The sequence below is a fragment of the Triticum aestivum genome, chromosome 6B (genome assembly GCF_018294505.1).
Source record: "Triticum aestivum cultivar Chinese Spring chromosome 6B, IWGSC CS RefSeq v2.1, whole genome shotgun sequence".
NCBI classification, from domain to species: domain Eukaryota; kingdom Viridiplantae; phylum Streptophyta; class Magnoliopsida; order Poales; family Poaceae; genus Triticum; species Triticum aestivum.
The window spans coordinates 84304720-84317236 of NC_057810.1; the positions used below are offsets into that span (position 1 = coordinate 84304720).

The window sequence follows — 12517 nt, forward strand, 5'->3', positions numbered from 1 at the left end:
GTTCAGCTCGGTGACGTCCCACGAACTCTAGATCCAGGTGAGGTCGAAGGAGAGTTTTGTCAGCACGATGGCGTGATGACGGTGATGATGAAGTTACTGGCGCAGGGCTTCTCCTAAGCACTACAACGATATGACCGAGGTGGAAATATGTGGAGGGGGGCACGGCACACAGCTAAGACAACTGTCAACTTCTGTGTTCTAGGGTGCCCCATGCCCCCATATATAAATGAGCAATGGGGTGATACATCTCCAATGTATCTATAATTTTTGACTGTTCCATGCTATTATATTATTTGTTTTCGATGTTTAATGGCCTTTATATACACTTTTATATTGTTTTTGGGACTAACCTATTAACCGGAGGCCCAACCCAAATTGTTTTTTTGCCTATTTCAGTGTTTCGCAGAAAACGAATATCAAATGGAGTCCAAATGGAATGAAACCTTCGGGAGAGTTATTTTTGGAACAAATGCAATCCAGGAGACTTGGACTGGACGTCAAGAAAGAAATGAGGTGGCCACGAGGCAGGGGGCATGCCCAGGGGGGTAGGCGCACCTCCCACCCTCGTGGATCCCCTGACCGACTTCCTTCGCCTATATATATCCATATACCCTGAAAACATCCAGGAGCACCATGAAACCCTATTTCCACCGCCGCAACCTTCTGTACCGGCGAGATCCCATCTTGGGGCCTTTTCTGGCACTCCGCCAGAGGGGGAGTCGATCACGGATGGCCTCTACATCAACACCATAGCCTCTTCGATGAAGTGTGAGTAGTTTATCATAGACCTTCGGGTCCATAGTTATTAGCTAGAAGGCTTCTTCTGTCTCTTTGATTCTCAATACAAAGTTCTCCTCGATCTTCTTGGAGATCTATTCGATGTAATACTTTTTGTGGTGTGTTTGTCGAGATCCGATGAATTGTGAGTTTATGATCAAGATTATCTATGAACAATATTTGAATCTCCTCTGAATTCTTTTATGTATGATTGGTTATCTTTGCAAGTCTCTTCGAATTATCACTTTGGTTTGGCCTACTAGATTGATCTTTCTTGCAATAGGAGAAGTGCTTAGCTTTGGGTTCAATCTTGCGGTGTCCTTTCCCAGTGACAGCAGGGGCAGCAAGGAACGTATTGTATTGTTGCCATCGAGGATAAAAAGATGGGGTTTATATCATCTTGCTTGAGTTTATCCCTCTACATGATGTCATCTTGCCTAATGCGTTACTCTGTTCTTATGAACTTAATACTCTAGATGCATGCTGGATAGCGGTTGATGTGTGCAGTAATAGTAGTAGATGCAGAATCGTTTTGATCTACTTGTCGCAGACATGATGCTTATATATATGATCATGCCTAGATATTCTCATAACTATGCACTTCTCTATCAATTGCTCGATAGTAATTTGTTCACCCACCGTAATACTTATGCTATCTTGAGAGAAGCCACTAGTGAAACCTATGGCCCCCAGGTCTATTTTCCATCATATAGGTTTCCGATCTATTTTATTTTGCAATCTTTACTTTCCAATCTATATCATAAAAATACCAAAAATATTTATTATCTCTATCAGATCTCACTTTTGCAAGTGGTCATGAAGGGATTGACAACCCATTTATTACGTTGTTGGAAGGTTCTTATTTGTTTGTGTAGGTACGAGGGATTGGCGTTTAGCCTCCTACTGGATTGGTACCTTGGTTCTCAAAAACTGAGGGAAATACTTACGCTACTTTGCTGCATCACCCTTTCCTCTTCGAGGGAACACTTCTAGGGAAAAGCCTAGCAGCAGCGCGGGTTTTAGGGTTATCAGTAGCGCGTGAGGCGGCGCTACTAATAAGGAGCTACAGCTAAACCATAGCAGCAGCGCGTGCGCACCCGCGCTACTGATATATAAATGTAGCAGCAGCGTCCTTCTGTGGAGCTCACTACTGCTAATAGCTATAGCGTGCTTCCCCTGTGCGCGCTACTGATACTACCACGCTGCTGCTAACTTTTCTCCACTTGCTACTGCTAATTTTAATATATTTTTTCTGCATATTTGTTTTGTATTTGAACATGCTTTATAGAAGAATCTTTAGCACATACAAATGTCATCATGATACACATATAAATGTCCTCATGATACACATACAAATGCCTGTGAGATCACAAATGTAATCATAGCATATACATACAAATAGTCTCATCATAATCATCATCCAACACAAAGTGGTATCTTGTCATCATCTCGGAAATAGCGATACATGCAAGTCTCAAATACTTGCAACTACAACGTCATCCATCTAAACAAAGGTATATGCGAGAAGAGCTATCACTATGAGTGAGAGCGGAACTATGCAGTACATGAGGCGGCGGTTACGAGTCCTCTCTCGCGCTACCGTGAACCTCAAGTAACTAGCTTATCCTTCTTGTCTGCTTTTGAAGCCTTTATGGCTGGCGCCCGTGAACCCATTCACTTGCGCCTGACACTCAGGCCACTCGTTGTACACCCCCGGAACCTTCCCTTTGTACACGACATAGCACTTCCATCTCGCCATCAAGAAACTAGGTATCTGTTAGAGATGCATGTTCATGAAGAGGATGTACAATCATATATATGCAACAAAATATACTAGATCAACACCGAAAAAGAAAGGGTGAGCAACTAGATGCAACATATAGTACGCAAACTAATTAACAAGAGGTACGCATGTCATCGTACGCAAACTAACAAAGTAGCGTTACACAAGTTCAGCAGGGACCATGGACATCACAAAGTTTCATCGCTACAAAAAGTATACAAGTTCAACCGACACATATCATCATCATTGGCATCATAAATCACTAGAAGTTCCATCCTTCCATATCATCAAGGATGGACCCTAGCTTCTTGAACAGTGTGAGGTCTAGATGTTGCATGCCTATGCGAGTTCGGACGTCAGCTCGCGATATAGGGCCATGTGGAACATCCCCTTCTCATCGACGACTTATTTCATGATGATCGTCGCAATGTCCCTTTGGATGCGAAAGAAGTCATCTCTAAGTTTATAATCCGCTTCTCCATGAGATTCTAGCCACTTGTGGATATGATCATCATTTCTGCTTCTCATGCGAAGCTTTTGGTGCTCCGTGTTGAACTGAATCATGAGATGGACGATGTAGAATCCATCATTCTTGCTTTGTTTTGGGACATGGATGCAGGAGAAGTTAGTTTTATGCACGAAACCCATCTTATTTTCCTTTGTTTCCTGATCTGCATGTGGCCACCTCTAATGCTGAAGCCTTGGAGAGCATCATCTAGAATATTCATTATGTGGGTTTAGTCTTTTTTCTCGTAGTCTCTGGAAGGGTCAAAATACACGGCGTGGGAGACTTGCGGGTAAAGAACGATAAGGACGGCGCGTCCGTTGCTGCGGGGAAAAGACACCTCAAATTATTCCCCATATGAGAGAAAAGGAATGATTGAAATGTACGAAAGGGTTGTCCGGAACTGACTTACTTTGGATGATAAGGCACGAGGACAATTTCCCGGTCCTTATTCTGTACCGTGAAGTTTTGAAGGTACTCCCTAGCAGTTTCACGCTCAAAGTCGCCGAGAGTCAAGAAAGACTCGTGTAAGTAGTACGGATCCGCCACACAGATTTGAGAGACTTCTTCACTCTTCATGACGGAGCTCATATGTAGAACAAAAAGGCGGACGATTGTAAAATCGAGCCACCTTGTCAAAAACATCTCAAAGATATGGTCAAACCGTAGGAAGAATCGGCTCGCCCATGAAGGCTAGGAGACTTCTTCACTCTCCAAATGTCGGATATCCTGGATCCTTTAAGGCTAGTAGGCTTTTCTCAGTCGACAGCACATGGTCATGCAGTCTCCTAAGATCCATTGATAGTGCCTCCAGCGGTTTCGGCGGTAGCATCGGCTCGCCCATGAGATGGAACATGGCCGCACCTTTCATGCGTACACGCTCTTCAGAATGCATCGTCTGGCTGCTTTGTTCTCTGGCTTGTTTGGAGGCAGTTATCTTCCCCGATCTCTTCCTCTCCTTTTTCTTGCGCACACCTTCCAGACCCTTCCTTAACCCCTGCCCCAGGGTTCCCGGGCTAAGCACTGTACGACCCCCGGCTAGTTGAGCCTGTGTTGAGGCGACATCTTCAGGCGTGTCCTGTGAGGAATTCATGAAGAGAGACTTTTTGCAATCCTTCCAATGACCTTCCTGCCCGGGCATATCATCCATATCCTCATTAGCATGCTGATAGCCCAATTCGTCATATGGTTGACTGATCATATCTATGTCACAGTCATACGCGTTTGTATTGAGGAAACCCATAGGGTCGACCTCCGTCTCATCATCCATTCTCTGTTCTACAGGACCAATTACATCAGCCAGTACTATTGCACCCCCTTCATCACTTCGTCCGCCGCTCTCACTCGGCACTACAGGAGCTGGTAATTGCATAGGCGGGGCGGTGGTCTCCGCACATGCTTGTTGATGTGTGGTTATTGGTGTCCTCTCGGCCGGCTCCAGACGAATAAGATTCTTCAGCCATAGCAGCACCCAACCCTTGCAGCTTCCAATCTGCGGCGGGGTCTCGTCGCCCTCTCCCACATGCTGTACTGGAGGAGGAAATGCCTCGTGCCCCGATTTCACACTAGACAAGCTAACCCTGAATTGCCGAGCAGGGATCGGCTGGTTGTGGAACGTGGGTTTCAAGGTGTTCAATATCATCCCCTTTCCCACGTCGACCTTCTGGCCTTTTATCAAGTAGAGTATGGTGCACGGGGTTTCTTCGCCCTGCAAACACATACGGATGTGGCGTAAAACATCCGAAAGTCAACGAAAATGGAATATTCTATATAGATATGTTGGTGCGACATGTAATTACTATGACGGCGTCGAGCTCAGCCAAAGACGAAGGCCCACCTAGCGCGCCAGCGACTGAGGACGGCCTGCTATGAGCGGGAGCAACCGCGAGAGGAGGCCCGGTTGCATGAGCAAGTGATGGTGCGGTGTTGTTGTTTTTCATGGACTTGCTCCCGACGAAACTGGGCATCGGGAAATCATGTACCGTCTTGTCTGGATTTTCCTTCGTCCAGTTGATGATAGCTGGAACCAAGATAGTAGCGAAATCATTTTTGCAGGAAGTTACAGCTGCATTCACTTGCTGCTGTAGCAACTCATTTTTCTCCTTGGCTGTTTTTTCCGCGTCCTCACCTGCTTTTTTCTCGACCGCAAGCTTCACCTTCACGTTGATGTCCGCCTAACAAAACTTCTTTTTTTGCTTCTTGGACTCCGGGCCCTCGTTGTAAAACACGTGGCGCCGTCTCCAGCGCCGTGCACACGACCATATTGCGGCCGCTGGCCCAAAGGGAGTCCCTTAAGTTCGTTGAAGGACCGGTCGAGAGGGGTGTCCCATTTGGGCCTCATCGGAGAAGTAGGGTTTTCGGTTGCAAGCTGGTGATGCTTCTCCAGTAGTCTAATCAATTTCCTCATGATCTGGTCCGTGTAAAAAACCTTTTTCTCCTTGTCCCACTTGTAGCGGGCCCTGATGAAGTCACGCTCCAAGGGGTTGGTGAACTTCATGAAGGGGTCTAGGAGACCCGCAGCTTCACGTTCCACGTCCTCCTTATCCCATATGGGCCTTTTACCGAGGTAGCCATGGCTTCCTAGGCGATGCTTCCTCGTGTTCCTTTGCTGAAGGCTCTTGAATTTCGCAGCGTTAGCTTTGGCTGCCTCGGTAGCGCAAGTTTCCTTGAACTTTTTGAACTCCTCTTCCGTAAGTGTCGTATTTTCCTCCAGAATCTTGGACGGGGGTTCCTCAGCCTCAATAGCTTGTTTCACCCTCCCTTTCCAGGAGGCCAAATCATTGTTGAACATGCCCATGGTGTGATTGTTAATCTTTTTCATCTTTGGATCATACCACGGTTGTTCTATGTTATCATCCCGGTCGGGGAACTTGAATCTCTTGTGCAACTTTGATAGGAGCAACTATGTCAAATGTTCTTTACTCCTTAAGTCATCGTCGTTGATGCTCACGCATTCCCGTAGGATGCATCCTACTTGGTTCCCATAGCACTTGCGAGGTTCTTCTGGCTCTAATGGCTCAAACTTGCCAGGGGCCATCTTTGTGATCACAAGTCGTCCAATCCCTAGTTTGTTAGGTTTTCGTATCCTCTGCTTCTTATGCTTCCTCTTTTCGGTAGCGGCATCGGCGCCGGTACCTTCCCCGCCGGTATCTTCCCCGCCGGTACCTTCCCCGCCGGTCTCGGTGCCGCCATCGGCGCCGGCACCGTCGGTGTCGATGTCGGCGCCAGTACCATAATCGAGGCCGACCTGCAATCCTTGCTTAGCAGTCAAATAGTCGAGGTACTCTTGTTCACCCTCATAATTCATCTTGTCTGCATCTTGGTCAGAAGGCCCAGTTTCTTCGTTGTTCCACATGTTTCCTATGATTAAGTGTCCTCGTTTATTTCTAAAAGTATGAAAAAATGAGAAATGACATAAAAAAGAAGTCTAAGTGCCAGCACTCGATATGCCAACTATCTAGCACAAATCATGCCAAAATTCACGGCAAATTTCAGCATGACCTTTGCTAAAACATGGACATATCGAGCGCCTGAAATTCACCGGAATAGAAATGAATCAACATTCCGGCGTAACATAGGCCACTCGGATCATTACCACAATTGAACTAAAACATCACATGTCCAAATGACATGTTCAAATTTGCATATAAATTCAGCCTACCTAAATTTGCTTTAACAAGGGATGTTGATTTGGACAATTGCTTAAATGCTACCTTTTGTTTTAACTACAATTGCTTTATCCTAAATTTTTGTCCTATTTTAAAACCTAGCTAAATTCATAACTAAATAGATAACCTAATTAACCTACTGCCCTAACAAAAACCTAAGTAAATTAACCGAAGAACCCTAGCTAGCAGAGAGGGGGTGGGGTTACAGAGGGTGCAGGGGCGAGGAGGGGAGGAAGCAGAGGAGGGAGGCGAGGGCCGACGGGTCGGGGGCGAGCGCGCCAGGGTCGGGGCGAGGGCCAGGTCGGGGGCGAGCACCGGGGTCGGGGGCGAGCGCGCCAGGGTCGGGGGCGAGGGCTGGGTCGGGGACGAGCACCGGGGTCGGGGGCGAGCGCCGGGGTCGGCGGCGAGGGCCAGGTCGGGGGCAAGGGCCAGGTCGGGGGCGAGCGCCGGGGTCGGGGGCAAGCGCCGGGGTTGGGGGCGAGCACCGGGGCCGGGTCGGGGGCGAGCGCCAGGACGCAGCGGTGCGACCGGGGAAGAGATAGTGGGGATTTGGGGGAAAAGAGGCAGGATGAAGCAGGGAGAGTGAGACTTTTGGGTTAAGTGGACGTAGCAGTAGCGCGTTTAGACAAAACACGCTGCTACTACATTCACTAGATGTAGCGGTTTAGACCAAACGCGCTGCTACTACCTTAACTAGCTGTAGCAGTTTTATAAGGAAATCACTACTGCTAGCTTGACTGTAGCTCTTTTTCAGTAAACTGCTACTACTATAACCAGTTTTTCTTTTTCTTTTCCTTTATTTTCTCCCACTTATTTTCTCCCACTTTTATTTCCCGAGAGCAGTGAACGAAGGGAAGGCGATATATATTGCATCATTTGACGGTTAAATATGTATACAAAATAGGAACATATATATTACATCATTGGACCCATGCATAATAATGGCTAAGTGTGTACACAAAATAGGAACATATATATATATATATATATATATATATATATATATATATATATATATATATATATATATTACATCATTTGACCTATAACATACGCTTCCTCAGCGTTGGCGTTTTCGTTTTTGAGTCAGCTTGTTTCCCTTCTTATTCGTCGAAAAATAATTGAGCCCCTCATTGTGACTTTGCCTTTTCCATGGAGTATGATTTTTCTAAGGTAATGTAGTATTGATTCTTCTTTTGACGTATACTTCATCATCATCGTCATCTTCCCTCATTGGGTTGCCGTACTGATCATATTCTTCCTTGTTGGCGACTCCATCCATTCCAATGATGTTCCTTTTGCCTCTACTCACGACAACACGGCTGGGATTGCGTGGATCGGTTATGAAGAAGCATTGTGTCACGTGCTTAGCGTGTATCCATGGCTCGTTTTTTGCGATAGCATTCACGGTAGCGCTCTTGGCGTCGGGTATAGTCATGGTAGTGAAAATCCGGTTTTCTCTTTCGACATTCTTAGCCCATTTGACACGGAACATCGTCGTGTTGTGCAGTCCAACACTACTAGGAAAAACACTACCAGTAGCGTTGGTTTTTTCATAGCAGTAGCGCGGGAAACCGTGCTACTACTAAGACGCTACAGCTAAATTTTAGCAGTAGCGTGATTTTTGCCCCGCGCTACAGCTACTCCTAACTACTAGTAGCGTGCCACTCTTCCCCCACGCTACTACTATTCTAAGTACTAGCAGCGTGCCATTCTTCCCCAACGCTACTACTATTTTAAGTAGTAGTAGCATGCCATTCTTCCCCCATGCTACTGCTAAGTAATTGGACTTTTTTTAAACTTACATGCTATATTCATGGATGGAATACAAGACACATCCAAGGCAAAATAAAAGAAGGTCACATAACCATCTTAGCACTTGCAGCATTCATGGATACAACATTGAACATCTCAACTCAAAAAGATCACGAGATATCATTTATACATCAGATGCACACAACAGTCACCGAAAGGTGGGTACCTTCCCTAGCATTCCACCACCAACCTAACATGACTACTTCTCTAAATGTATCTACCAAGCCATCGAGGTCCTTCACCTCGGCAACCTCGAGACGGTGGTGTCGAGGTCCTCCACCTCGGCAACCTCGAGATGGTGGCGTTGAGGTCCTTCGTCTCGACGACCTTCGGACGGTGACGTCAAGGTCCTCCACCTTGACGACCTCCAGTATTGCAATCACCTAGACAATCATCTGTGTGACGCGGTCACCGGGCTTCATGTCAAAGTCCGCCTCCGAGTTGTTGAAGAGCACGACGCCCACCGGGTCGTGGTAGTCTGCATTGATCACCTCTGCGACCACGCCAAGAAAGTGAAAACATGTTAGTTCGCATTCTTGTGCAGATCTAATAGGGTATTTTCTTCATTTATCAATCTCTTTTAGTCTATTATGAATATTCAAATTGGAAAGACACCTACTAAATGCATACCCTAGCTATACGTGTTCATGCTATCTTGTCGTTTTGGTGCATACAAGAAATTTACACTTGTGTATTTGAGCTATATATGTTTGCAATATTTGACAGTTAACATTCTGTTCAACATATATTATTGCATGGATAGGGAAATAGACAACCAAGGTCTTCAAAAAAAGCTATGCCGTGCCAGGTAGAAGAGTGTTGGCACATACCTTGAAGTACACCCTGCTCTTGACATGCTTATCCAACGCGTGGCACACTAACTGAAACAATAACATGACCATGCACACAGGATCAAAACACCTAGATGATGCTTACTGGTGATTGATTGCAGTTGCAGAACATCAATTCGATTGACGAGTTCTGCTCATAGAGGTATGCATGTGGTAGTGGAAGGGAAGGTGGACCTTGTCAAACTGTACTAGGATGCCGATACCAGGTCCACTAATAATAACAGTGGTCCCTGCAATGATGAAGGTCAGGTTGCATCAAGTTACTTTGAGAAATATTTTGAAAAAGGCTAGCAAAATAATTAAAATGTGTACAGTAACTGCAGTCACATGGTAAACCAGCGCCATCAGACTAACGCTTAACCTCAACAATTTTCAAGAAGATTTTTCTAAGATACTGCATGTAATTGACAGGTGCTTTTTGGTGACAATTCAGGTCTGTGAAATCTTGAACCCAACTATGTTGATGACAACAAGGCAGGTAGACAGGACGCACGATTCAGGTATGGGACCACAATAGCCAAACCACTGAATACATCTGAATGGAGAGCCATCACTTGGAGTCCAGTAGATGGAACGACTTATAGCATGGTGCCCTGCAGCCGTGTGTTTCGTTAACCTATTACTCCTACATGAGAAGGATGAACAATCAAAATGTGCAGGAAATCATACTTACTAGAGTGATCTTGTCACACACAAGAACAAGAGAAATAAAATAGCAGCAGCAGGTGCACATAAAACTTTTTTCTGCAATCTATAACTTTGACTTTTGGCATGTTCTATGAGGTAACCAGGTTTATAGCTCTAGTAACAGACATAAATCTTCTTGACAATTTACAGGTGACAAGTGAATTCCAAACAGTAATCAAGAATTTGTAAGTGTGCAGCAAAGTGACAGGGAGATTGCGGAGTGAAATATCAATAACTAGAACTTCCAGCTTGAAAATTAAGGGCCTAGGAGAGGTTCTAGAAGATAATAGAGTACTGGATTCAGAAAATTACAGATCCAACATACAACAGACAAGAGATACATAGAGCACTGCAAAGGAAAAATAATTAATTTGGCATAATAACTCTACTAAGGGTTCGCCATGATGATCGGCTACAACACCATTGGAGATAGGAACAAGGACTAAATGTGCTCCTCCAATTGTAAAGGTTGTCACATAGAACACAGTACACAAGCAGAATCATTGAACAACTAATGGAAAATTAATTCCAGTCGACATTCAATAAAGTTTGAAGCTTGATAATTTACAGCAATAATAAGAACACAAAAATAATTGTGTGCAACTTAGTTGGACATATCTACTAACACTAAAGTGGCACATTTATAATTTCAAATACATGCAATTAAGTACCCAATTTTCTGCTGAAGACGAGAAGGAATATATATTTATATGCCTGATTAGCCATGAACGTACCACTAATTGACTTGTATATATGCGAGCAAAGTGAGGGATATTATAATGGTCTAATGGATCTCATAGTCTTACCCAAAGATGATGCAGTACCAGAGGAGGCGCACGACGGAGGCCTGGCGGACACAGCCGTCCCTGACGAGATGCCTTAGGGGCGTGATGAGCTTGATCTCCATTGTGTGCAGGCCGTCGGACAGCACCAGGGAGTACCGCTCGACCCTGCCGCCTGGCATGCCGTGGCGGACCGCCAGCGGCGGGATCCTCACGATGTCCACTACCTGCATCAACACCGGCGCCGTGTGCCACGCCTTGCTCTCCGCCCCTACACGTGCTCCACCATTCGCGGCCTGCCGCAGCACCACCTCATACACCGCTTCCTCCGTCTCGTCCACGCCGCCACTAGGCTCTCCCTGTTGAGCTCCCTCTTGGGCCTCTGTGGCGCATTCTTGGGGTTGGTGAACCATGTCGTGTAGAGGAATTGCTTGTGAGGCCCATCATGGTCAGAAATGAGCCTGAGCTTCTGCTTCTCCCTCATCCACCGCAGCATGATCTTCATCTGCCTCTTGCTTGTCAAACCCCTCGGGCCTACATCCTGAAGAAAATGAACACACAAGGCACGCTCTAAATGACAAGGAATCTAAAATGACGTTGCAAGAACAGAGAAGATACTGTCCGTCCAGCCAAGTTGCCAGAAAGACATTCCGTCGAACAGGTAGCATGCGGAGATGAATCTCGCACAAGTTCAGCAGCAGCAGTAGTACCGTGACGTGCTCCCAAACGTCGGAGATGGTGAGGGGCCCGTGCTCCTTGACGACATCGAAGATGGTGCGGGTGATGGACTGCGCCTGCTCCGCCGTTGTCGTGAGCTCGATCGGCGCCATCTTGGGCTTCCCTTTCTTCTCCGCCCACCGCGCAACCGTCGCAAACATCTCGGCGCCCACACACCTCTCCCCGCACCCTTTCAGATGAGAGGAGTTGCCGTCACCACTGCCGTCGGGGAGCAGCCCGGGCTGGTCACCGAGATGGGCCTGGTCGGCTGGGTGGTGGAGGAAGGATGCAGGACGTGTACACGACGAAGGCCTGCAGGACGTGTACACGACGGAGGATCCCACCATGGATCGGGGAGAGGGAGAGACGGGGACGATAAATCAGAGAAGAACCGGGAGGGGATTGTCAAGACCCAGCCTGTATCTAGGGGTCGATCTAGGGATTTGAGAAGGAGAACTGGGGAAGAACGTCGCCCAGATCCAGATATTTCTATTTGTATTTGGTTTATTTAGCCATCTAGGCAAATCACAGAATTCATGATGCGTTTGCCAGCCACAGCCCGACTGTTATATAGGCGATAGCTCCCGGCAACAGGGTGAAACAGAACAGTAAAGAATAACGGTAAGACTTGATCTACGCTAGCGACGAACAGTAACTGTGAGGAGCCATCTCAGCCGTCCATTTCGCCCGAAACGTTATCACCTGAAATGCTACACCTAACTGAAGCTCATCGACACCGGTTCAGTCCTGACATTACTCCTCCCTTGAGAGCCGACGTGTCCTCACGGCGCTGCTTGTTTGCTTCGCCACGCACGTGTGGTGGTGCTGAAGAAGTCCGGGAACGTATACTTAATGAAATCAGTATCTTCCCACGTTGCATCTTCAGTAGGCAGGTTGATCCACTTGATAAGCCACTGGACAACTGGTGCATT

At 46.5% G+C, this 12517-nt stretch overlaps 1 protein-coding gene across 6 annotated transcripts; it reads right to left on the minus strand.

Annotated features, from left to right (window-relative positions):
- Positions 1-8607: 8607 nt before the first annotated feature.
- Positions 8608-12100, minus strand: LOC123133577 (uncharacterized). 6 transcript variants are annotated; one of them, XM_044553043.1, is made up of 6 exons: positions 11579-12100; positions 10893-11409; positions 9893-10024; positions 9574-9629; positions 9379-9429; positions 8608-9041 (listed from the first exon to the last, which is right to left on the minus strand). In XM_044553043.1, exons 1-2 carry the CDS (start codon positions 11930-11932, stop codon positions 11140-11142), a joined length of 624 nt encoding a protein of 207 aa, XP_044408978.1. In that variant the 5' UTR covers positions 11933-12100; the 3' UTR covers positions 8608-9041; positions 9379-9429; positions 9574-9629; positions 9893-10024; positions 10893-11139. The 6 variants fall into 6 exon arrangements, with proteins under 6 accessions (XP_044408978.1, XP_044408979.1, XP_044408975.1 ...); XM_044553044.1 differs by lacking the exon at positions 9893-10024; XM_044553040.1 differs by having other exon boundaries at positions 9379-9629.
- Between the last annotated feature and the right edge of the window lie 417 nt (positions 12101-12517).

Bases quoted from the DNA above. Each gene is read 5' to 3' on its own strand.
- LOC123133577 (XM_044553044.1), bottom strand. From the start codon at position 11,932: ATGGTGGGATCCTCCGTCGTGTACACGTCCTGCAGGCCTTCGTCGTGT. The intron at 11,410-11,578 runs GTACTACTGCTG...CATTTTCTTCAG, and splicing joins ACGTTTGGGAGCACGTCACG to GATGTAGGCCCGAGGGGTTT.